This window comes from Caenorhabditis briggsae (assembly GCF_000004555.2).
Source record: "Caenorhabditis briggsae complete genome, chrIV, whole genome shotgun sequence".
In the NCBI taxonomy this organism is placed as follows: domain Eukaryota; kingdom Metazoa; phylum Nematoda; class Chromadorea; order Rhabditida; family Rhabditidae; genus Caenorhabditis; species Caenorhabditis briggsae.
In genome coordinates, this window is record NC_013487.2 from 11,961,957 (window position 1) to 11,988,055 (window position 26,099).

Genomic DNA, 26,099 nt, shown 5'->3' on the forward strand with positions numbered 1-26,099 from the left:
GAAATTTTGAGATTTTGAAAATTTGAGAAATTGAGATTCTGAGATTCTGAAATTCTGATGTTTTGAGATTATGAAATTTAGGTACTTTGATATTTTGAAATTTGGAACTTTGAGATTTCGACGTTCAGAGTTTCTACGATTATGAAAATCTGAAATTCTGGAGATTCCGAATTTATTAAATTTGAAGATTCTGAGATTCTGAATTTTAAAGCTTTTGAAGTTTTGAGATTTTGAAAACTTGAGAATTTGAGATTCTGAGATTCAGAAATTTTGAGATTCTGAGAATTGTAAATTCTAAAATCCTGAAATTGTGAGATTCTGAAACTTTGAAATTCTGAGATTCTGAGATTTTGGACTTCTTAGATTCTCAGGTTCTTAAATTATAGAAATCAGAAATTTCGAAATTTTGAGTTTTTGAGGTTCCAAGATTCTCAAATTCTATGGTTCTGGAATTTCGAAATTTTGAAGTTTTGAAATTCGGAAATTCATAAATTTTGGCATTCTGATATTCTGAGATTCTGAGATTCTGAAGTTCTAAGATTTTGAAGTCTTATGGCTTGAAAATTTCAAGATTCAAATTCATTGAGATGCAAATTTATTGAGCAAGTTCAGTGAGTTCAGTGGCTTCAATCTTCTTATACATGTTCTCAATATCCGTTTTGAAGAATTGAGACAACGCGTTCCGTTTATTCTTCAATGTTGGAGTCGTCAGTCCATTTTGAGCTGTGAATGCAATTGGTGTCAGATGGACGGCGTAGACCTGGAACATTATTTTTTAGAAATTTCAGATTTTCAGCAATCTCAAAATTTCTCACCCCTTCATATCTCGGTCGCTTGTGTCCTTCTGTCAATTGAACAAAATGACGGAGGCAGTCTTCAGCGAGCACTGGAGTATTGCACAACTCCTCATACGTTTTTCCTTTAATTCCGTGCTTCAGTTTGGCGTATCCGGCAAGATGCTGGAATTCAAAAATTAGCAGAAATTAGTTTTATAGTCTTTCTGAGAACCCTTACATCTGGATCTGGAACCACCACAGCTACCAGCCACGGCTTCTGAAGATCACCATGAACATAAATCTGTTGCACAAATCTTGAAGAAGTATAAAGGGTCTCTATGAGATCCGGTGCCACGAATTTGCCTTGTGGAAGTTTGAAGACGTTCTTTCGACGATCAATAATCTGAAGACTTCCTTCTGGTGTGAACCGTCCGATATCTCCAGTTTTCATGTATCCATCCTCAGTGAAAGCCGATTTCGTGGCATCTGGATTCTTGTAGTATCCAGAAGTGACGTTGTATCCCTTAACGAGAATCTCTCCTCCATTCTGATTCACAAAGTATCCGAGATCAGGAACATCAACAAGTTTGATGAGACAACACGCCATTGGTGGACCCACACAGGCGACACGGGTGTCTCCAACGAGTTGAATCGTGGTGGGACCCGATGTTTCCGTTTGACCGTATCCTTCTAGAACTTCGATTCCAAATGCACCACGCATGAATTCCAAAGAGGATGCATCCGATTTAGCAGCTCCGATGATGATCTGACGAATGTTGGGACCGAGAAGCATCTGGATCTTATTAAGGATGTACTTGTCGACCCAAGTTCCACGAGTAGCTTTTCCGCTGAAATCATCAAGATACGAAGGGCTCCTGAATCCCTGAAACTCACGTCATCTTATAATGATGCAACTTATAAGTGAGCGCAGCTTTCAGAATCATTCTCTTCACTGGCTTATCCACTACTTGTTTCATGACTCCCTTGTGAATCTTGTCAATGACACGTGGAACTGTGGCGACGGATCTTGGAGCCAGAGCCTGAATATCTTCCATGAGAAGAGTGGGATCACCGCGGAAGAATCCAATTTTTCTGAAAATTTGGAATATTTAAAAATATGAAAAATTTCGAAATTCCGATTTTTGACATATCGAAAAATTTTCTGGATTCGGATATTCCAAAAATTGAAAAAACCGGAAAAATTTTGTTTTTAAAAATTCGGAAAATTTCGGCGGATATTCGCAAAATTGAAAAAAGTTCGGTACATTTCGAGTTTTGAAATATCGAATTAATTTTTAAAAAATCTTACGATCCAATAGAAAAGTTGGCCAGTGTACATAATCGTTCATAAATATGGGCCAACGGAAGATACGAGAGGTATCCATCTCCTCCTTCCTTCTGATCAAATTCGTCACACGACATTGTAGCGGAGCACAGATTCAGATGAGTCAACATGACACCTTTTGGTCTTCCAGTTGTTCCAGAAGTGAAGGAGATTGTGGCAAGAGTTTCTGGTGTTGGCGGAACATGTTGACGGGGTTTTTCTCGTTTTCCCATCTCCATAAACTCTTCGAAACTCCATATTTGGAAGTCATTCTCACGAGCCAATTCTTTGGTTTCCGGGGAGACTTTGTCGTATTGAACGATGTATTTGAGAGTGGAAAGATAGGATTTGTCACGGATAAGTTCTGAATAACGGGATACAGTAGAACGGATAGTTAAAAAAACATACGTTTCGTCTTTTCCTCTAGATCCACAAACATCATTTTGAGCTCACAGAGATTTGTGATGTAGTGCATGTCGTCGTTGGTGATTGTATCGTAGAGAGGGACGGAGACGTTTGAGAAGTTATGGAGAGACATATCGGAGATAACCCACTGAAATAGAAAACTAGCTTCCACTGAAAAGAAAGAGTTTACCTCCGGCCGATTTTTGGAGTAAATTCCGATCTTTGATTCTTCTCCTGTTTCAATCCCCAACTTCCGAATCGCCTGAGAAACATGATCGGACATTTCAATCGCCTGATCATAAGTAATCCACTTCCATTCCAGTTTTCCATCTTTCATGACTCTCGTCCCTAACATTTCTTTTCCACCAACAGTTGGACCTCTTCTGATTGCTGTATATGTTGTGAGTGTTCCGTCAAACCAGCCATGATGAAGTGGTCCATCTCCCAGCCACGCGGCTTTCCGTCCACCATCTTCCTGAACTATCGACTGGTTCTTCAGATCGCATTTCGGCTCACGACGCTTTCCGAAGAAGAATCCACGATCGTGGCAAATTAGTGAAATCTAAACAAACAAAATAGAGGTCCGAGCCTAAATGTCCAGCCTACATTATTCCGAGTAAGAAGGTTGGCATGTCGAAAAGTCGAACGAACAATCGCTTGTCGAGTAATCAAATTCAATCCGCGATAGGCCATCGTTAGTGGCTAACTTTCCCGGAAACGGCCACTCCTTGGAGCGTTATTTGACGAGAAATAAACAAATTAACGCTTCAAGTTGGATCCAAGAAACATTTTTTGAATAAAAATTTGAATTTCAGAGTTTCACGGGTTTGTTGGGCTGGCTTTTTTAATAGGATTTAGGTTAACTCTGTAACTTTTGCTTGGTTTTAGAACAAACACTTATCGCCACAAAATGTTTATTCAAATTCAGAATACAACCAATTATCAGATGCATCCAGCAATGACTCACTTCGTCACTTACTTCTTGAATGGGACCCACTAAATATGAATTTTGTAGTTCCAATAAATCCTTAAAACATCTTACACTGCTTCCAAGTCTTGCTGCCTTTGATCTACGATATTTTTGAGAAGAACCAATTGTCAAAACCATTGCCAAGGTTAGGATGAAGACGGAGAAACGGAAGAAGTTCATGTTGGATATGAAACGAAGAGAAACAGTTAGAAAAATACAGGATGCTTTTATAGTTGGGTTGGAAGAATAATGGGGTCGTTAAAATATCATGGGATGCGATATTGATAGCAAAAAACTGTGATGCATATATTTGGAAGGATCGAACAACAAAATGCAAATGTACATGTGATAAACAAGAAAGACAATCAGAAATCAAAAGTAGAGTGAAGGAGGATACCGTATTTCTTCTATTACAATAGAAGCCCACCCAAACCGTCAAGTTTGAGCTCAACTATCTCGATTGCAGTAAAATATGTTTAAAAGTTGTCAACTGATGAATTGTTTATCATAATATCACCAATATTTTATTAGTTGAGAAAATTTTGATATCTTTTACCGAAAGCGAGATACTGGAGCTTGAAGTTGACGGTTTGGATGGGCTCCTGTTAGAGTAAATACGGCACGTAATTTGGAGGGTACAACAATTCGGGGGTACAAACGGAGAAAAAATAATATTAGCGAAATTCGACAAAATTCATTCTTCCAGTTATTTTGTACGCAACTGTTTTGACTGTTTTGTACCCATAAGACCCCAAAATTTTTCCAACTTTGAATGTCTAAAAAGTATCGTAGTTCTTGTTGGATGATACTGAAAATTGTTAGACACTGAACTCTGCTATTTCTGGATGTTTCGGCAGTTGCTTGGATTCATGCAGTATATCTCACTTTGATGATTTTTTACAAAAAAGTTATCAACTACAAAATGGAAGCTATATTTTTCTTAAATATTATTTTTGTTTAGTAGGTCTGAAAAACTTCTGACTGGTTCAACAAAATCTATTATATTTTGTAGGCATCTAAAGTTGGCTATTTTCAACTCAAAATAGGCAGCATCAATAAAATTTCGGCCGGTACCACCTGGAACAGCTAAGAATGGGGTAATCTGAAAGGTGGTAGAAAATGTGGTAGAAAATCACAAATAAAATACATTCATTGTTATCATAATCGTCAATAAAAATCTGTATACACACAAACTGAAAACACAGAAAGAGCGAAAATGGTTTAGAAATCGTATACTGAAAAGAATTTTGAGTTGTTGTTTTTTTTTTGAGAAGAGACAACAATGAGTGAAACAAAAACGATTGTGATGCTTTCTTGATAATTGGGAATTTCAGATGGAATATTCCAAAAAAAAAAAGAAATTATAAAATACAATTCACATGTGTGTTGTGGTGGGCGTTGGGAAGGGGATTTTTGTTAGGACCTTGATTTGATGGAAAAAAATGGGGAAATTGGGGGAAAACTATTCAGAATTTTAAGGGGGAAGTGAATACACTGTAATATGGGGGCGGGGGGATTTTCACAAATAAATTAAAAAGAAGCGTTTCAAAGAATAGGGTTGAGATTAGAAAAACGAAGAAGAAAAATGCTATATTGTAGTAAAACGATGGTATTCAAATGGGGTTTGTTCTGGAAAGAAAGAGCAAGGAAGAGCGCAGGAGAACACAAAAATGTAATGTTGAGAAAAAAAAGTCACCCAAAGACGATATCTGAGAAGATGAGACAAATAACTGTGTCGTGGAAAATTAAGCCTTTTTTAGATTATTGAAAAGACACGAGAAAAAAGAAAAAGAAAAATAGAGATAATGCTAGAGGAGGGAATTGTTTTTTGGTCATCAAAACTGAAATTGAAATGGCTCAAGAAAATATTGCCTAAATGATGATGGTTTTCATTGGGGGATGGATTGATGGGATGAGGGAGAAACGGGACGAAAAAACACAGGAAGAACAAGAATTTTGTTTTGGAAAATATAAAGATATCTTTCGAAGAAGAGTCTAGAACTCGGAAACGGTCGTATTCGTTGATGGTTGTGTTGATCGATGCACATGAACACACAGCCAACGACCCTGCTTCTTCGACCAGACACGTGATTCTTGTGACTGACGAGTATGTGCTTCTCCGTTTCTGAAAGAACGAAAGATGAAATTGAGATAAAAGTAGAAAGAAAGAGATCAGGTTTGTTTGTGGCTGAGATTTTGATCAATCTTTTGTTTTCCTCTTTTTTGTGTCTTGAGATAAAGGATGAGACAAGCAGGCAAAGCTGTGCCATGACCGGCCGCGGTCATGGGCCGTTTGGCATGGCCTTGCAAGCAGGCCTGTCTCTGGCGCTTTTTTGGAATTCACCTAAATTCTTGATTTGCAGAATTCTAGGTTTTCAGAATTCTTGATTTTCAGATCCCCTACTAGTTAGATCGGTGGTATGTCCAAAATATTACTAATTCTAGAAATCGCAGATACGAGGAATAAAACTAAATTCAAAGGATCCATGAAGCCCCTCGAATTCGGAAGAAAACGATCCCGGGAAAAGTGGGCGGAGTCAGGGGCGGACCCTAAATTGCACAATCATGTGCCTTACAGTTTTTCTCATGACCGTATACAAATGTGTAAAAACTGGCTGACAAAACCGTGCCTGGAAGTTTAGGTTTCTCCCCCTGATTACACCCATTTTTCCCCGAAACATTTTTATATAAGGGCCTCGGATCCATGGAATCATAGATCATAAGAATCCTAGATTGCTAGAAATCTAATAATCCTATAACATAAATTTTGTTGAAATCCGGCCACCTAGATATCCTCGATTCGGAGCCACTAGATTTTTTGCTTTCGAATTTCAAAGAATTTTTGATTGTAGGAAACTGAGACTTGGAACTTCGCATGCCATCTGTACATAATTCTACCCACATTCACAGAATTTTCTATTAGCCAAAACGTTCCAATTCGTCACTGAAAAAGTGCAACCCATTTAATATTCTCGTTATCCTCCAGAATTCTAGATCAACCCGTTTCCATGATCTTTTGGTATTTGTGAAAATGTCTTGAACCTTTCATGTAGAACCTTCTAGAAGACGTCACACAAAGTGAAACTAGTAACAAAAAGAGAGACTAGTAGAGATCATGTTACAAATGAGTGTTTGTTTGTTTTTCTCCGCGCTGACTTTTCTTTTTTCGGCCGTCTAAATTTCAATTCTCAAAAAGAAAACGAACCTATCCAGGAATTGTGTCAACTTCACATAGGCAACACATGCGGCGTCTTCTCCAATGATATGCACATTCGGATTGAGCATTGTGGTGTGCACTTGGTTCTTTCGGTTTCCTGAAAGAATTCGTTGGTGTTGAGCGAAAGAATTCAATTTTTGGTGATTTGAAAATCAGATTTGCAAGAGGGAAGACCCCAAACAGGGCTCACCATCAAAGTAGAATCGATGGAATTCGATGCCTTCGATAAGATTGCCAAGTGCTTCCGGCTCGAAGCATGTCATCGAAGTGTCGCATAATCTTCTGAAAAATTTTTGAATTCAGGTCTTTTCAGGAAAACTGGGTACATAATCAGAAGTCTATTGATGAGCTAATCCTTCAAAAAACTCACGTGTACGTATCAAAATCCTTGCATGAGATGGCATCAAGCAGCGTTTGAGTCACCCGTACGATATCCTGTTTTTGAGCTGAAAACGGAAAAAATAAAAATAGTGTATAGTTCAGATTTCATTGATTAAAGTTTGATGAAAAAGTTTATTTTTATTTGAAACCAAGAGAGTTGATTTTGTGAAACAGATACCGTAAACACTCTAACCGAAGGCAGCCCTTTACATTATACTGTCCCTTTGAGCCCTATATCTCGGTTCATGTAAAAGATATAAAAAAGTGGTCAACTGATAAAAAGTTTGCCATAAGATAACAAATATTTTATAAATTAACAACTTTTTGATATCTATCACAGAAATCGAGATATATATGCTCAAAATGCAAGTATAGGGTGGCCGCCTATTGAAGTGTTTACTGTTATTATTGAAATTTTGGTTTCAAAAGTGAGGAATTTTTTATGATCTTAGAAACTCGTTTGTTTTTTCTTGCACATTACATCACAACATTCCAGAGAAAACGAAATCAAAGTGAGTTGTGTGTATGTATTCTTGTGATTATAATGATTACAATGATCCATGCCAAAATAATAATGACACACCAGGAAAATTATCTTACCATTCATTTCTGTTGCAAATTAGAAAGAAGGAAAAGGAACACAATAATAATTTCAAGTAGAAGAGATAAGTAGAAGATGAAAAAATGAAGAAGAAGAGGATGGAAAAAGAAGGAGAAGAACGAGCTGCTGGAGGGAAGGAATGATAGATGGAAGAGCACAGAGAAACGGGGGGAATGAGCCACACAGAAAAAGAAAACGACGTGTCTTCTTCTTCTTCTTCTTCTTCTCTTCGTGTTAAAATCTAAAATATCCGAAAATACTGTGTTAATAGATAGGAGACGCAGAGATTCCCATGACAAGAAAACATTCGGGAGGGAGATCCCTGAACCAGATAGCTGCTAGTACTCTTTTTTTGTTTTCTTTTTCTTTTCCCCAATGTTTATTGTGTGCTCATTCCGATGCCCTTTTTTGCTCACTTATCGATGCTCTATGCAAGCTTTGGAAATTTGAAATAAAAAAGAAAAAATAAGCCATGCTTGGTTTTCGTGAGTGTGTGTTAGAAATTAAAAGCATAACAACATTTGGCACAACATTAAATATAAATTCGTTAGGAGAGAGATGCAAGCCGTGTGATTTTTTTTTGGTTTATTACCTGATAAATTTGTTGAAGACGACTTGCTGGCTGTAGATGAGTTGGATGACGAGACGACGGCGCCATCCGCACGGACAACTGTGTTCTCGTGTTTCAGCTGTCCACCACCTGAGCACCAGCAAAGAAAAGATTCAGGTTTTTTGAAAATATTTTTTGGAAATTCGAGATAGCTGTTTGTTTTTGTTTTGGATATGATAGGGTGGAAAAGAGAGATAAATAGATCGTATATAGAGTGAGATAGTGATAGGAAGGCCAATACTTTGAGTGGATGAGTATGGGTTACTGTAGTTTGGGTTACGGTTGTCTTCGTAGGGAACAAATAGCTTAAAGACATTGATTTTCAGAAGTGAGGTATTTTAATTGGTTTTTCTTAAAACGATATTTTAAAACTTCTTATAGTTTTCAGTATTTAAGTATCTGGTATATTAGACAAGACTGGATTTGACTACAGATTACTTTATTTCGACTACAGGTTACTGATTTCAAACTCCTAACTTCTGGTTATAAAATATTAAATTAGACAAATGAGAAACTAATACTTTAGGCTACTGTAACTTCAAAAACCTGCAGATATACCGTAAACACTTTAACAAAAGGCCACCATATACTTTCACATTGAGCTCAATTAAGTCCATTTCCATAAGAGATATAAAAAATATGCCAACTGACAAAATGATTGTGATACTATGACAAATATTTTATCAGTTGACAGATCTTTGTTATCTTTTGTAGAAATTGAGATAATTCAGCTAGCTCAAACTTGACAGTATGGGGTGGCGTTCTATTATGGTATATCAAGTTCTCATTATTCGAAAAAACAGAAAATGATGCTTCAGACTACGATAACTTCTGGAACCTGCGATTACAATCTATCCAATTGATATTATCTTAAACTCGTCGCTACCCAATCACCCAAACCATCTCTCAAAGTATTCTACAGACAGAGAAGCAGTGATTTCTGAATCAGAAGAAGTATAGAAGAATAGAAAAAAAAATAATAAGCAAAAGCGGAATCAGCCAATTGATAGACATGAGGAGAACCGATCGTGCCTTTTAAATATTTTTCCAGTAAAAAAATCATGCCTGAAAAAAGAGACGAATCATCAGATACCAGAAAACAGCTTCACAATCAATGGATTCTTACTTCAGCCACAATAATAAGCTTGATTCCCTTTTGCTCTATACTCTATCCTTCGCTTATTACCTGTTCGTTTAGAAAATTCATGGCCTAGTTAATTCTAGACCACAAATATCCATAATTAAACAGATAATAAGTGATAAGTTGTGTGCGAGACGTTTCACGATTCGAGGTAATAAAAAACTGTGTGTGTTGCCAGAAGAATAGAGAGAAATAGTGCATCCGTGAATGAGACAGATGAGAAGTAGAGAGAGAAGAAAAGTGAGAGAGTAGAGGAGACAGCGAGAAATAGAGAGAGAAAGAAATGTTCCCTGGAAAACAATGCAAGAAAAATTTCTGGAGGTTTGTTCTCATCTGTCCACTTGACTTTTTGACTTTTCAAAGATGCACTATTTAGAGGTAAAAAAGGATTTTCAAGATTTTAAAAACTCTGGCAACATCATAATTTTAAACTCCTCGGAATCGCAAAAAAGTCGACGCACACGATGAAACATTTATTTGGTGTTATAGGGTACAAGAGTGAGATTTTTTTTAGGTGGATGGGGGATAATCATTAAAGGGGGATTTCTTGATGAAACATTCGAAGCATCGTAGTACATGGACATCGGGACTGACAGACACATGAACACAGAGAGGGGGCGGGGCTTTGATTGGTCTCTGCGGATAAGCAGGTGGGGGCGGAGGATGGATGCAGTGAAAGAGAAAAAAAAACTAACCCTTTTTTGATTATCAGAGAAAATTGAATAATGTTTTTTTTCGTTGGTTTTTTTGGTTGAAAGGAATGCTATATTTGCTAATAAATTGAATTTCTTTTTTTTCTGCTCAATGAGATTTTCTAGTAGTTAAATTAGGGTTTTCAGAAAAATATTAAATGAAGAAAGAGGAAGAGAGATTATAGAGAATGAAGAGAGTATTAGAGAAATGGAGAGAAATAGAGAGATAACATAATCACTCGTTACCTTTTTCCGAATCGTTGTCATCGATGGTTTGGGATGATTCGGACGACTCCTTGATCGTCGATGGTGGTCCTTGCTCTTTCTTGTTGAGCAGATTGCGGCCTAAATCTTAAATAATATCAATAGACAGAAACATCCAGAGTTACAACGCTTTCTTCTGAATCAAAGATTTCAGCACTCTCATTCATGAAGTTTTGTTTTCAAGACCAAGATTTTCCCCTAATAGAAGTCCACTATAGACTTGCACTTTGATCTCAAGTATCTCAATTTTTGTAAAAGATATCAAAAAGGTGAAAATTGATAAAATTTTGATGATATTATGATAAACAATTTATTAGTTGGCAGGTTTTTGTTATCTTTTATAGAATTTGAGATAATTGAGCTGAAAGAGTTTACAGTATTTTTCAGATTTTCAGCTTACCGATTAGTACAATTTAAAGTTCAATTCACATGATAATCTGAGAATGATGACGACCTATTTGCTGAGCTCAGTAGAGCGCATTATCCAAGACTAACCCCGATAATATGGGTGTACTTTATCCTAGTCCTTTTTCGGATCAAAGGCCACTAGGGCAAGTTTGCAGCAGCAGTCTACTACTCTCTCTCTCTCTCTTTTCTAATCCAATTAACTTACACTTTCCACTAAACCGTAAGAAGTTCATTCATTGATCAGGCGTCTTCTTCTTCTAGTTTCTCAAATCGGAAAAGGAGAAGGGATAGATAGAGTGGTGTTTCTATGTATGTACACTTTTTTCGGTAAAAAATGTATGAAATATCTGATGAGAAGAGATGATGACACAAATCGGGAGACAACGTGTTTTGTCAGGGTTCACCCCAAAGTTTTTGCCTCTCTTTTCGGTCGAAACACACAATTTTTTGGCTTAAAGAAGAAGAGGACAAAACGAAATGTAATCAGATACACACCAGTCCGTCCCTAATGTGTTATCCCAATGGGAGGGATTTTTTTGAAAGGAAGAAGAAGAAAAAAAATGCTAACCCGTTGTTTCTTTAACTGGAGAAGAAGAAGCTCGGGTAGGATTCAAAGAAGAGGAAGAAGGAGTTCTCAGAAAGAATATACAGAATATGATGGCAAGTAAAAAGGCAATCGCATTAGCAACATGTTCAATCAGTTCGATCATCGAGACATTCTGATTTCTTGTGCCTTCCTCTTTTTGCAATTTTCCCGGGGATTAAAACGTGTATATTTGTTTTCTATGTGGTGGAATTGAAAGATAGAGAGTGAGATAGAGCAGTGTAAAAGTCTCTTTCCCGGCGGGAGCAAGAAGGATATAGAGAGATCTATAGGATCCACAGAGAGAAAGAAATGAGAACCATCACTCATGGAAAGAGAAAATATTTGCTCTTACTATTAGAAACTGAAAGAGGAGAGGAAGCTATTAGATCGTTGTTCCCCACTCTCTAAAACATACTTACCAAGATCCGTTTCCTTCTTTTCCTCAGGTACTAAGACCTTCTCCACGTTGTTCTCTTTTGTCTGTTCCGCCTTCTCTTTTTTGAGCTCCGCGATAAAGTCTGGAGCCGACGCGGCGGATACGGTAGACGACGAGGCAGTCAAGTCAGAATAGAGGGATCCAGAAATGTCTCTTGGCGCCTGACGGGCACTTTCTGGACGGCTCCTTTTCACCGAAGACGCCTTCTTTCTTTTCTTGCTTCCCAATTTTAAACGGGCCAGCAAACCGTCCATGATGGCGGTATTGAGGGAACGAAGAAGAAAGGTGTTCAAGCAAAAAACATTAGAAAAATGGAAATTCGCCACTGCCCGCCTCTTTCAGTATGTCTGCGTCTCTGTCTCTCACTCTTCACCTCAACTGATAAGATAAGGGAGTCAGGGCCTCGCTGCGCGAATGGGTGACAATGCGTCGCGGCTAAGCGTCGCGGTTGCCGTGGTCGTTCATCGCCTTAACCGGGAGGGGAGGAGAAAAGAAAGGCAAAGCCCTCGTATTTTTCCCTCCATCTCTCTAGTCTCTGAAGTATCATGTTAGAGAGGCACTCCACTGTTTGGAAGAAGAAGAAAAAAGTAGAAGGTGTGGCAGAGGAAACACAGAGCCTATAGAGACACTCATAATAATGTATGCATTTCAAGGTGAGCCCCTCTCTCGGCCCAAATATGCTTTCTTGATCTCCTTGACTACCGTCTCTTCGCTCCGTTAGACACTATTTTTCTTCATTTCCTCCATTTTCTTTTGATTCTTCTTTTTTTGAGAAGAAGAAGACTATGAATAGAGAAATGGGAAGTCTCAATGCATTTCTAAATTTCCTTTCTTCTTCTTCAGACGAAGAAAAACTTTGAATGACCTTTCATCGGGGAGAGGGGATGACGAATCAGTCGTTTCCGCTGTATATGCTAACACAAAACGATAGAAGAAAGGGACACAGGAAAGATAAGAAAGGGCATGAGACCTACTTTGAAGAAATTTGATTATGACCAAACGTTTTAATGATCAAATAATGCGACAATCGGTGATTAGTCATCAATGAGGTCATAGAGAATGGTATGGCGGAGCTGGTGTTCGGATTATAGAGAGAAAAGGGAAGTATGGGTACTGAGTACTGTAATTCTAGAGAAAACACGAATGAAATAGACGATTCCAGAGGAAAAATATGTCTTCAAAATGTTTTTGAAAACACATTGTTTGTGTATACCGAAAACAATCTAAAATGTAGAAGGCCACTCAAAATCGTTTAAAGCCTCAAAATGCTGATGAATCAGAGAAACGACGTCGACAGATTCATTTTCCATCTACCCTAATCCATTCTTAAAAATGCCAACTCAATAAGAACTACAAAATTTGCTGTTGGTCCTTCAAAATGTTATTTATCAAATTATTTTTCTGTTTCTAATAGAAAGCAATCTAATCCTATAATCCTACACCCCTCTTCGGAATCTGACCTTACCTGAATCTCTGCTCGTCGATGCTGAAATATTCTCAACCGATGAGCTGGCAAGTGCACCCGTCGCCACAACTACATCGATGCACGGCACTAGAGCGTGCTGCAGATTTCCAGGAGCCGACACCTTTCGTCCACGTGCAGAGTTATTCAAAACGTCGGCTTCGGTTTTTCGACGAATCGACGGAGAGGATCGACGACTGACTAGTTCGGCAATCGCGTTGGCGATCTTTTTAGTAGTGCTTGAAGTGTGAGAAGACGTGGTGGCGGATTCATAGTTATGGCTCATTCTGATAGTATTTGATGACGTTGAACAAGAAGACGAAGGATAGGAAGAAGACGTGGGGAATCAGAAAAGAAGAGAGAAGGAAAGCGAAAAGGTGTGCAAATATATAGTTTTCGTTGGTATGTGTTGTCCTCCATAAAATGGTAATAAGAGAACGAGAGGAATAGAGATATAGACACAATGGCTTCCCGGCGAAAAAACTGATCACATCAATAAATTTCGTGTTGTTTTGTGTTGTGTTGTGCCCTCTCCTCGGCAGTGTCCAGAAGAAGGATGGGCTTGATGATAGAAAACAAGGGAAAGATGGAAATGATTTTTGTGTAAAGATTTGTGGATCGGCTCCTCGAGCCAGAGAGAGCTAGAGTATTTGCGACGAGAGCAGAGGGAATGAAGAAAAATGATTGAGAGTGATGAAGGAGGAGGAAGCCAATTGGTTCGAAAGGATTAGAGCCCAAGAAGAGTCCATCATATAGATATCCACACTTTCTCCTCTCATTTTTTCCTCCCTCTCTTCCATTTCTTCTAATCTTGTTATGATTGATTTTAGGAATCTACTTGTCTTCCAGGTGAGACCCCAAACAAAAAGAGACACGAATTGAACCGAAGAAGAATGAGAGAAGCAAAAGAAGCACCGTAGTTACATATCTTCAGACATTCTCCCATATATGTATTGACCCGGAATCCAGATTATAAACTAAAATCTGTTCGGATAAGAGATGGAGCAAAAATGCGTAAATAAAAGATGAGTGAGAGAGCGAGAGGCATTTTTTTTCTATTTACAACTTGAGATGTTCTATTTTTTGTGCCTGAAGGACTCGGTGATCGTAGAAACTACAGTAATCCCAAACATCAAAAATCGAGAATGTTGGCAACAGAGCGGATTTGCGTCATTCCCAAGGCGCTCTATTGGAACGTCAGTTAATTTCTCTCTCGCCTTCCCAATAGAAGCATCCTTAATTGTAAGCATCTAAGCAATTAGTCATCCTTCAAATTACAAAGTCCAAATTTTCCGTAAACTACCGTATTAAAGCTAATTTGGACATAAACTCAAAATTTTTAGAAAAATCACGTTTGTGAGATTAGGAGCGTTGAAATGAGTATAAACACGACTACGTTCTTTTGAATTAAAAATTTGACTTTGAAGGCGCATAGGGGTCAAAACCTCAAAAATTTTCCAAAGTTGGTCATGACTATACTCATTTTGAAGCTCTTTTTCAGCCAAATAAAACAATATTGGTGTTATGGGATTTGAAGCAAAATTGGCAAAGTCACGGTAGTTTTAACATTTTTCATGGTGGGACCCAAAAGTTGTTACTCCACCTACCTAGATCTTGGTCTTGATTTTTTTTTTTCAAAAAACTCAACAAAATTACACAAAAACCAAAAGAATATAACACTCTCTAACATTCATCAACTCAAAAGAAAATCAAATCACACTATACCAAAACTTCTTTAAAATTTTCACAGGAGAACTTACTTGATAGGTTGCGCGTGGCGATCATCGTCGTGAGAATTGCTCCCTGAAAATATAAAAAATAGAATCTTGAAATTTCCGGAAAGTTCGTTTATCCCATAATTATTATATAGGTGGTGAGGTGCCTTTTCCCGCAAAAAGGTAACTAAAAGGAATGTTTTTAATACAAAATAAACAATTGAATGAAAATTAAAAAGTTGGTTTGGATAAAGCGGCAAAAACTGATTTTTTTTGTTTTAGGTGATGTGTGATAGGCTGCTTTCAGCGGTGGTTATTAATTATAGTTATATTAATATTTGAAGTGAAAATATATAAAAAATTATATGTAATTAAAAAATGAGGAAGCGCGGTTAGATCAATGAAAAAAAACACTGAAAAGAAAAAAGAAACACGGAGACTTGGATGATCGATCCGGATGATTTTTACCGAACTTTTCTCATTTTTGAAGAGATATTTGCTTTTGAAGATAAGTGATGGGATCACAATATCAACTTAGGGATAGGTTAGATTTGGAAAGAAAATGAAAAAATGAAATCAAATGGAAAAGAAAATTGGGAAAGAGTTGAACAAATTGATAGAGAGAAGAGGAGGATAATGGAATGATAATAATATATAGAGAGACGGCTAAAAAATAAGGGATTCTTTTTTTGAAAAAAATTAATTAAGCTTAATTATAGCTAATTATAATATCCATCGTTTTGTTGACATGAATTTCGCAAGCGCCACAGAAGAGTCATAATCACGGACAACTGGACACACAGCACACACTACAGAGACTGATCGGTTGGGGGATTCGGTTTGGTTTTTTTCGTTGATTTCTGATGAAATTGGTGGGGTGAATTTTTTTGCAAAAAAAATCATGCAAAATCAAAGGACAAAAAGGGAATATAGGACAGGGTTGGTAAGAGAACATGACATAAAATAAAGGACTAGAAGAAGAGGAAAAGGATTTTGAAGGGAAAAGAAAAAAATGAGGAAATGGTCTCTTTTTGTTCAACTTTTTGGTTTATTTTTGCCTTTTTTTAACTCTAGAATCTTAAATACCGTATTTCCCTTAATAGAAGCTCACCGAAACCCTCAACTTTGAGCCACCCTATCTTTTTAGTTTGAGCTCATGTATCTCGGTTCCTATAAAAGTTATCAAACATCTGTCAACTGATAAATTGTTAATCATATTATCATCAAAATTTTATCAGTTTACAAATTGTTGATATCTTTCACAGAAATCAAGATACTTGAGCTCAAAGTTGACCATTTGGGTGAACTTCTACCAGAGGGAATACGGTAAGTTCCTAGGTTTTCCTAGGTTTTTAGAATATAGAAATTCAGAATTTGTAAAACTTCTAAATCTCAGGATTTCACTAATGTAACAACCTAGGAATCTCAAAATTTAAAAATATCGAACCTGGACCTAGAATCCCAAAATTCAAAATGACAAAATCGATGACTCCAAAAAGTTTTTAAAAGCTTCTAAATGTTTGGAACTCAACAGAACTTAAAAATCGTCAAGCGAGGGAAAATTGAAAAAGACAGACCATTCTCAAAAAATAAATAAAAAAGATATCACCAAAAAAACAAGAAACAAATGAAAAAAGATCGGTAAAATTCATATTCGGGGGTTTCCATGTAGTTCTTTTTTTTTCTTGTCTTTTTTTCTGGAATTTCTCTAGAATATAAAAATTGAAATGCCACTTCAAGAAACAACAACACATAGGGACTATATATGGAACCGCAAAAAAAGTTTTGGGTGAATTTTTGGATTTTTTTAGTTCTGGACACAGGTTGGTTAAGGGGTGTTTGAGAAGAGAAAAGAGGGGGTTAGGGAGTGTGTGTTGGGTGAGAAAATTGGTTAGTTTTGTTTTTTTCCGAGTTGTGAGTTTTTGGATGTGTTAGTAAAAAGAAGATTTGAATTGAAAATGTGCGGGGGAACATGTTTTGATCACTGTAACAGAGCGCCACTCGAAGCATCAACTTTGAGCACATATATCTCATTTCCTATAAAAGATATAAAAAATTTGTCAACTGATAAAATGTTTAACATAATATCACAAAAATTTCATTAGTTGACAACTTTTTTATACCTTTGACAGTAACCGAGATAAATTGGCTCAAAGTTAGAGGGCCCTATTACAGGTTTTACGGTATCCTCGCCTTTTTCAACCCAGTTCTTCTTTAGAAGCTTTAACATCACTGTTTCTGTGTGTTTTTTTCAAAGAAAATAGGGAAAATTTGTGTTGTGTAATTCTGTGATTTCATGTGTGGGTTCCGGGTTTTGTGTATCACACTTCAAAACAATAGGGTGATTTGCATTTGGAATGGGAATAAATACTCATTTCAGGAAGTGGGACAAGGGATTCATGGGGGCGGGGGAACATGGGTATACCTCAGCGGCGGGACTGGTCGGCTGTGATGACGTTCCGGCGATTTGTGACGTGTCATGCGTCGTCGATCCGTTCGATGCAACTGATCCTGTCGAGTCGGAGGTTCGTAACACCCCCGACATACGGGTCACCATTTTGACAGCCGATATTGCCGCCTAATATGTAGAAAAAAACGAGTAGAGAGAAGAAGAAGGAGAAGAAGAGCACAAGATTTGACTTTTTGAAATTTAGGATATTTTGCATTATGCTTTTCCAAAAAGTTTAGTTTCTTACAGTTTTTTTCTCGGAGGAAGACTCAAAAACACTTCAAAAAACAAGGAGAAAGGACAGAGAAGAATAGAGAGAGCACACGACACAAAGAAGTGCAAAAGAAGGTAAAGGATCGGAAGGTAGAAAAGAATAGGTCTAAAAATAGGGAAGAAGAAAAGATGGAGAAGAAGAAGGAAGAAGAGAGAGAGAGAGAGAGCACAAGACAAAAAACGACACAGAAAAATACAGGCATGCATGCGTTGCAGCGCAGTTTCTTCTCATTCACACTTATAATTATTATCAAATTACGATTATCAGTCTTCTATTGATTGGAAATTTTAAAAATGAACAAGAGAGAAAGAGAATTGGGAAGAGAAAAAGGAAACTAAATGGATGGCCGTCTAGTACTGTAGCTCTAGGAATCTAACAGAAAGCGCAAATGTTGAACGGTTATGTTTGCTGGCACGACACGCTATGGTTTTGAATGAATGTTTGGTCGAATATCAGTGAAAATGGGTTAGAAGGAAATCTGACATGGAATGGGAGATTCTCGGAAAATATGAAAAATAAATCTAGGCTCAATTGAAGATATTTATTTGAAAGATTTAATAAAAATATACAACTTCGTGACCTAAGCTTTTTTCAGAATGCGCAAATCCGGTCGATGCGGTCGGCGGTCGCCGATTTTCGATCGGCCGAAATGGAAGCCTTAACTTCAACTTTTAGAAACTTTCAGAATTCTGTTTGAAAGTTTGTTCAACTCTCCATTTTTTTCAGATCCCCTTCCTCCATTTTCATTTTGTCAGTACCAAAAAATTCAAAATATTACAAACCTATTTTCGTGTCAGTAACAACATTATGGTTTCATTTAGCATGCAGCATAAATTTCAAAATTAGAACCAAAAAAATATAAAAAAGATTATTACTCATGAAGCCGAAAACGAATATTTAAAAAAAATGAGATTCCAAAATGCCATCAAAATTAGCCAAAAAAAATAATAACAATAACTACTAATACATATAAATATGCAGTTAGAAAAAATCGAAGAACCAAATATTTCTCGTTCGCGCACCTACATAACTTTGGAAAAAATTAAGATTTCAAGAAAAGAAAAAAGAGATTGAGAGTTTTCAAGAGATTTAAAGATTTGAGAGAAATGAGAGTCAAGGATCAGAAGCTGTGTCTGCAAAGCAAAACGTACCTTCAACTTCCGTCGAGCATTGAATTTCTTCAAGCAGTCGACAGTATCCTGTCTGTGGATCGCAGAAGCAACACGTTCACGATTCTGGAATTTTTAGAATTCTGAACATTTTTCTAGAGTAGGAGGCATACGCAGATCCATGGGACCTTGAGGGCCTGATCAGCAGTGATACGCTTCTTTGGGTTGACAGTCAGCATGCTGTCGATAAGGCTCTTAGCCTCTGGGGTTACAGTATCCCATTCCGGACTTGGGTACTGGAAAATTAGAATTTTCAGATGATTTTTTTTAAATTTTTACAACTCACATCGTAGGCTCCGGCCTTGATTTGGGCGTACAAACGGTGTTGATCCTCATCCCAGAATGGTGGGTATCCGACGAGAAGAATGTATAGGATGACTCCGCACGCCCAGATATCAACTGGCTTTGAGTATGGATCCTTCTTGAGTACTTCTGGAGACAAGTATCCTGGAGTTCCAGCGAATCCGTGCCATGCTTCACTGTCGTTCACTTCAATGGCCAGTCCGAAATCGGCTAATTTCACGGCGGCACCTTTTGCTTTGGAGGCAAGGAGTAAGTTTTCTGGCTGAAAATTTGAAGGATTAGTTTTCTTAAAGTTTGTATGTGAAAGACATAGAAAAGAGCAACAACTGCAAGGGACAAACCTTCAAATCTCTGTGAACCACACCGTTAGAATGGCAGTATGCAATCGATTCGAGTATTTGTTGTATGCAATGACTGAAAATAAAAACAGCAAATGGACATTGGACACAGTTAGTTTTCAAAAATAACAAAATTAGATAAATTCTACACTTCAAAATTCATGTTCATTTCATTTTCACCTTCATGTCTCTATGGACAATTCCGCGCTGATGACAATAGTTTACACCGTCTAATATTTGCATTATACAGCAACTACAATTTTTTAATGTTTCGAAAACATTTTTTCGATTGAATAACAGGGTTTCAGAAGGCGTGGTCGGAAATCTTCTGTTCGCTGGGGCGCGATTTCTGACCAAGTCTTTTGGAGACCTGTGTTGAATACAAAAATATTCAAATCTCTACTCTCGTACCTGGCATCTGCTTCTGAATAGAATTCTCGAGCGACAATGTCTTCGAACAATTCTCCTCCGGTGACACTGAAAAATTATCTTTTTTTAAAATATTCAGAATTTGAGCTTACAGATCAAAAACCAGATAATGGAACGACTCTTCTTGAATACTGTCGTGTAGTCTGACGATATTCGGATGCTGAAGCTTCCTGCATATTCTGGCTTCTCGCTCGAGTTTCTGGAAATCACGGGCCGACAATTTCTTGGTGTTGATGATTTTTGCAGCGAACTCAAGTCCGGTTGTTTTGTGAACGCAGCGACGAACCACGGAGAAGGCGCCTCTGAAATTTTGGAATTTGCGAGTTGAAGGTTCTGTAGCTTCTTGGATTTTTTTGGATTGTCAGATTTTCAGTTTCAGATTTTCAGATTTTTAGAATTTTTAGGTTTTTTAAAGGCAAGAATCTAAAAAATGTAACATTACCGTAAAACCTGTAATAGAAAGGCACCACCCCCCCCCCCCCACTTTCATGTTTGAGCCAGTATATCTCATTGCCTGTAAAAGATATCAAAATGTTTATCATAATATCAGCAACATTTTAACAGTTGACAAATTTTAATATCTTCGACAGGAATCGAGATTAATGCTCTAATAGAAGCACAACTTAATTCACAACTTTGAGCCAATTTTTCTCGGTAACCGTGAAAGATATCGACAAGTTGTTAACTAATAAAATATTGGCGATATTATGATAAACAATTTTTTAGTTAACAACTTTTTGTATATTTGACAGGAACCAAGAAAAATTGGCTCAAAGTTAAGGGCTCTTCTATTACAGGGTTTACAGTAATTTTGATTTTTCTATCCTTCATAAACTCATCCCCCTTTTTTGGTTCTCCAATCCGATCAACATGCCAAAAAGGTGTAAATACTCTAGTTGTACTAGTTCAGTTGTTTCCCTTGGATACCAGCTGCTCTTTCTCTGCGTCTCTCCTTTCCTATCACTACCCCACCCTCTCTCGCTTCTCCCTCTCATGTCCAGCTCAATTTCTAATCACATATATAACGGGCGGTGTGTAGAGTGAGATAAAGAGACATCACTGGAAATTGGGAGAGTGAGACAGAGAAAAAGAATAAAAGAGAGATTAATTGGGAGATAAAGAGACGAGGAGCATTTGGCTCTCGCTCACTCTATCGAGATGCTGAAAACGGCAAGAGCCAAAAACAACGAGGAGCGAAAACACATACAGATGAGATCGAAACGAATTGTGTGTATATAACATAACGACTACTATTATATATTAGTCAGAAGTGAAGGAAAGGAAATAACTCACTTTCCAAGCTCTTCCTTCACATCGTAGTTGTCGCTGAACTTGGTGCACGCGTTCATCATGGCTAACTGCTGTAGATAGTGCTCCGAATATAGCTGAGCACTGCCGGATCCTGCTGTTACCGCTGCTGTTGGTGGTGGTAGAGGTGGGAGTGGAGGACGAAGGTGTTGTTGAGGGAGATTCGGACCTTCTTGTTGTTGTAGTTGGGTGAGAAGGTTGATTTGGTTCTGGTTTGTCGATGCCCGTTGACGCTTCTCACCTGAAGAATACAGGAAAAGCGTATAGTTGGGATGCATGTTTTGGAATGGGGCAAAATGATTGTGTGATGATGTATTGAAAAAAGGAATTGGGACGAGTGTGGGTGGGAAAAATATTGAAAAAAGGACGAAATGAAAAAAAAAGGACGACTCACCTATATAACATTCCTCGGATGCCCACTTGCGCTTCGAAATTTCTGAACGCGGTGTGTGGTTTTTGGGGCCAACTGAAAAATTAAATTTTATAAATTTTTAGAGAAGATTAAATTTTTTATGAAGAAGAATAGCATTAGAGAGAACAAAAAGTCAGTTATATGTGTCGTTTTTTTTGCTTCCTTCCAAATGAAGCCTTGGAAAAAGGGGGCGGAGCGTTGAGGACGATGGTGATATCGTATGCATGAGTTCATTTACATGCGAAGGATGAGGAGGAGACGAAGAAGAAGACGTAGAAAAAAGAGGAAAAAATGAAAAAAAATCGAGAAGAAGGCGACAAAATGAAGCATGTTGTAGCGACGGCGCCAAGTAGAAGGGGGAAAGCTCGATTCAGGAGGGGAAGATCAGAGATAAATCACCTGGGTCTAATTGCTCAAGGAAGCACGTGGCAAGAACAAGGTGGTGTAGTAAACAAGGGATGATGAAAAATAAGAAGAAGGAGGAGAAGATAAAAAACAGTCAAAAGTCAGGGGAAACTGATGGTCAATATTTTTTACCGCGAAAAAAAGAGAAAGAAAAAAAGATGAAGAAAAAGTGCTCTTGATTGATTAGAGCTTGTCCTTCGGCATATTTTTTTGTTTCCAGAATATTCTTTCCCCAAAAAAAAAGGAAAAACGAAGGCTCCACGATGAATTGTGTTGCGGAAGAAGGCCCTCTTGGTGATGGTGTTGGTGGTGGTAGACGCTCCTCGTCCCCTCCTTTTTTTTTTTCTCCGTGCATGGTGTATGTATGGGCTCACACATACGCACGCCGTTGCTTTCGGTCTTCTTCTCTTCTTTTCCTACTGAAGAAGATGGAAGAAGAAGTAAAGGGGGATAAAAATGCGATGGAAATAGCGGCGAGCTTCAGAGCAAAAGCTGGAGAGGCACAGGAGTCGTCGAGAGAAGAGATAGTAGAGAAATATGAGAAAGTGCTAGACAACTAGAGAGCATGAAGATAGAAGGAGAGTGAAGGGGGAAAAGAGTGTAGAGAGTGATATTATAATATATGAATGAATCGAAATTTCGGAGCGCCGTTTCGAGAAAGAGGGGAAAGAGCAGAGGAGACCGAAAGAGTGTGAAGATTGAGGAGAGGGCTAGAGATGCAGAGAAAGTAAAGGAAAGTGATAAATGATGGGGGAGAAAAGTAAAGGGGTTTTAGACCTTCGTGATTGATAAGGGAAGAAGCTGAGAGACGCAGAGTTTTGAAAGTTCTTCTTTCGATATGTCTGCGTTTCCGAATCTCTCGAGAGGAGGATTTACTTGTTCTTTTGAACCTTTTTAGTAGTGTGTGTCCTTGAGACAACTGGAGAGTTTTTGGCAGGCGAAAAGTGACGGGAAGGAAAATAAAAACAATAGGTGAATAATGAAGGAGATGGTCAAGATGGGAGGTTATCAAGGAGAAGAGTTTTCCAAGTTTTGAGATTCCTAGGCCGCATAACTATCTGTCAACTTTATCGATCTCTATGCCTAAAACTTAACTAGAAACACATACCTTCTGAAGTCGATATAATACTAGCGGGGATCATGATGATTCTATATGAGAATAGTGAATGAATGAGTCCTCATTCTTCCCCTTTTGCTCTCCTCTCACTCCTTCTTCTTTTTTTCCTTCTTTCCCTTCACCAGTTTCTCCCCGTTTTTTCATTTTCCACCCCAATTTGATATTCACAAAGAATAGGTGATTCTGTTTTAGAAGATGTCACGACATCTCGATTCTTCTAGAAGACAAGACATCAAATTACAAACGGGGAGGATACAAATTCTGTCATTGTCAGCGAATTTTTCAATCAATTACTTTTAAGAATACGATTACGATGATGACTTTGACTATGAGTCACAACTGAATGTGACAAGCAAAAGTGGAGGAAAGGAATAGGAAAGAGAAAAAAAGAATATGAAGAATTCATAAAAAGGAAGATTCGGATATGATCAAATCATTTGGGAAAGGTGGGGGAAGAAAAAGAAGAAGATCCGGGGGAGAGGATTAGAGAAACAAATCCGCACTTTTCTATACTAAAATGGGGAGAAAGAAGAAGAGTTTTAAATCATCGAGAGTAGTCTTATCACACCTTTTAGCAAAATGAATTGTGATGGAAACAGAAAAAGTATTAGGAAGAAGAAGCATGACGAATTGAGGGTGTGGATGACGGAGAACTAGCTATGAAATATTGAGGAAATTCGATTATGATTGTTTGTAGCTTAATCTTTGAAAAACGAGGAAATTCGTCTAATGTTGATCTTTTTTGTGATTTTAAAAGTCGGAAAAATGTTTCTGAAAAAAGTCAGTTTAATACCGTTAACACTCTAATAGATAGTCATCCAAACTTTGGGCCCGTATTTCTCGGTATCCGTGTAAGGTATCAAAAAGTAGTCAAAAGATAAAATGTTTATCACAATATCACCAAAATTTTATTAGTTGACAGATTTTTGATATCTCTCCCAGGAACCGAGATAATTTAGCTCCCAAGGGTGAGCTTCTATTAGAGAATTGTCGAATGAGTGGAAAAACAGGAAAGAAAAATGGATGAGACCTGCCAAAACACGAAAAATTAGATTTTTTACAATTTATGAAGAAAACTATGGGAAGGTAGGCCCCTCTAAATCCTGCCGACTGAGAGAATAGGCCCAGCCCACACTCGAAAACGTCTCAAGATTCTATACACACTAATTCATCACGTCTTCTGCTCCATTTTCTATTTCCCATTCGCCCCGTTTTCCCAATCTCCGGTCCACATCCGGTGGGTCGTTCATCAAATGCACCTTTCCAAGAGCGCGGACTCATCTACTGACTTCACCATCATCATCAATCAGCCGTTCGTGTGTGTATGTGCTCTCCACTGTCTGTTTTCAACGTCTTCAGAAGATGAAGATGATGTTGATGAGATGACACGAAGAAGAAGAAGAAAAAGAAGAAGAAGCCGAAATCGATAACGAAGGAGAGGACCCACTGGAGTAACAGAAAAACGGGAGAAAAGAGGAAAGGTCTTCTTCTTCTTCTTTTTCTTCTTGTTCGAAGTGAGTGCGCGATGGATACTGAAGGCACCCGGGGGAGCCGGAGGAGCAGTGTTAATGAACGAAAAGATAGAAGGAGAAGAAGAAAAAGAAGAATAAGAAGGAAGTGGATGAAAAAGAGAGAGGAAACGAAGAGAAAAACAAAACGCGCGAGAGTTTTTGTGTTGGAGAGCAGTATATACGGGGGCAAAATGGATAAATAGGCCGACAAAAAGGAGGAAAATGTTGAAGGCTTAGATCAGTATATGGAGAGAAAAAAGAAGAAGAAGAAGAGGAGGAGGAAGTTAAGAGCAGGAGAGAGTTTAACTGCCAAAGCACCCAATTAACATTATTACGACGAAGAAGAGAACAGATGTAATGAGACTCATGACCCTTCGATTATTACAAAGTTCAAAATAGAAAAGGTTTAAACTTGATCCTGGAAGATTTAGAATCTTCAAGATATGTCAAGGAAATTGAAATGTGCTCAGAAAGAGAGAGCGCAAGTCGTGGCCTTACAAAAGTCGAATCATCAAACACCGAGAGGTTTTGTGAGTGGGGGAAGAGAGAGAATGGCGGCTGAGAGGCTTAAGGTAGACAGGAACAAAATACTAATATTTGATTTTTAGATGAAAGAAGGAGTGAACACAGTTTTCGCGGTTCAAACTGTGAGAGTTATGGTCTTTGGGGATTACTGTAGAAAATTCCAAATTTTAAGTTCTAAAATATTCTAGAAATCTATTTTAAAATTTGGATCTTTGATTCCAGGAATGGGGTTTCTATCCATGGGCCCTTGAACATTCTGGCTTGACCGCTTTTAAAATATTCTATGAGTTGAGCTTTTTTTAAATATTATTGAATAACATTTTGGTCCGAAAATGATAACCAATTGTTTTCAAGATTTTCGAGTTATTAGCCTACGAGTTTTTGTCCTACTCCTGAGCGTTTAGCTTAAGCCTAAGCCTAAGCACATTCAGTCTGAGCGTTATCGGCCTAAGCGTTTTAAGCCTATGCGTTTTCAGCCTAATCCTAGGCTTAAGAAGTTTTGGCCTAAGCCTAAGTCTAAGAATTATAAGCCTATGCGTTTTAATCCTATGCGTTTCTAGCCTATGCATTTTTAGCCTAAGCCTAAGGGTTTTTAGCCTATGAGTTTTTAGCTTAAGCCTAACTAGGGAACTATCTGAGCATGATTCCAAGTTACAGTTCATGACCTATTTTAGAAAGTCATTAGAAAGCCCATAAAATTCTGATTCTGAATGTGTTTTTTGTTTTTGCGAAACGGCGGTTCTGAGAAAATCAGGTCAAAAGTTAATTTTCAGTTGATTTCTAGGCTGTATTTGGCTTCTTAAATTTGAAATAAATATATCACGGGCCTCGCATCGATTTTCAATGCAAAATGCAGCACAGAAATCAACTG

General features: G+C 37.8%; 3 protein-coding genes across 3 annotated transcripts; all 3 read right to left on the minus strand.

The window, feature by feature from the left end:
• Nucleotides 1–77: 77 nt before the first annotated feature.
• CBG04390 lies at nt 78–3,198 on the minus strand (the record flags this gene model as incomplete). Its single annotated transcript, XM_045235982.1, has 8 exons — nt 78–302; nt 605–760; nt 816–959; nt 1,015–1,624; nt 1,671–1,868; nt 2,086–2,464; nt 2,509–3,067; nt 3,112–3,198. 8 exons carry the CDS (start codon nt 3,196–3,198, stop codon nt 78–80), a joined length of 2,358 nt encoding a protein of 785 aa, XP_045092663.1.
• A 2,272-nt stretch (nt 3,199–5,470) lies between these two features.
• On the minus strand, nt 5,471–21,302 carry Cbr-unc-43 (the record flags this gene model as incomplete). The annotated part of the gene is made up of 14 exons (XM_002634348.1): nt 5,471–5,600; nt 6,681–6,789; nt 6,883–6,974; nt 7,063–7,138; nt 10,364–10,468; nt 15,034–15,076; nt 17,414–17,566; nt 18,863–18,946; nt 18,994–19,116; nt 19,167–19,445; nt 19,525–19,597; nt 19,933–19,998; nt 20,043–20,252; nt 21,244–21,302. The coding sequence occupies 14 exons, from the start codon at nt 21,300–21,302 to the stop codon at nt 5,471–5,473; spliced, it is 1,602 nt and encodes a 533-aa protein (XP_002634394.1).
• On the minus strand, nt 13,127–13,559 carry CBG04392 (the record flags this gene model as incomplete). The annotated part of the gene is made up of 2 exons (XM_002634349.1): nt 13,127–13,182; nt 13,277–13,559. 2 exons carry the CDS (start codon nt 13,557–13,559, stop codon nt 13,127–13,129), a joined length of 339 nt encoding a protein of 112 aa, XP_002634395.1.
• Nucleotides 21,303–26,099: the final 4,797 nt, after the last annotated feature.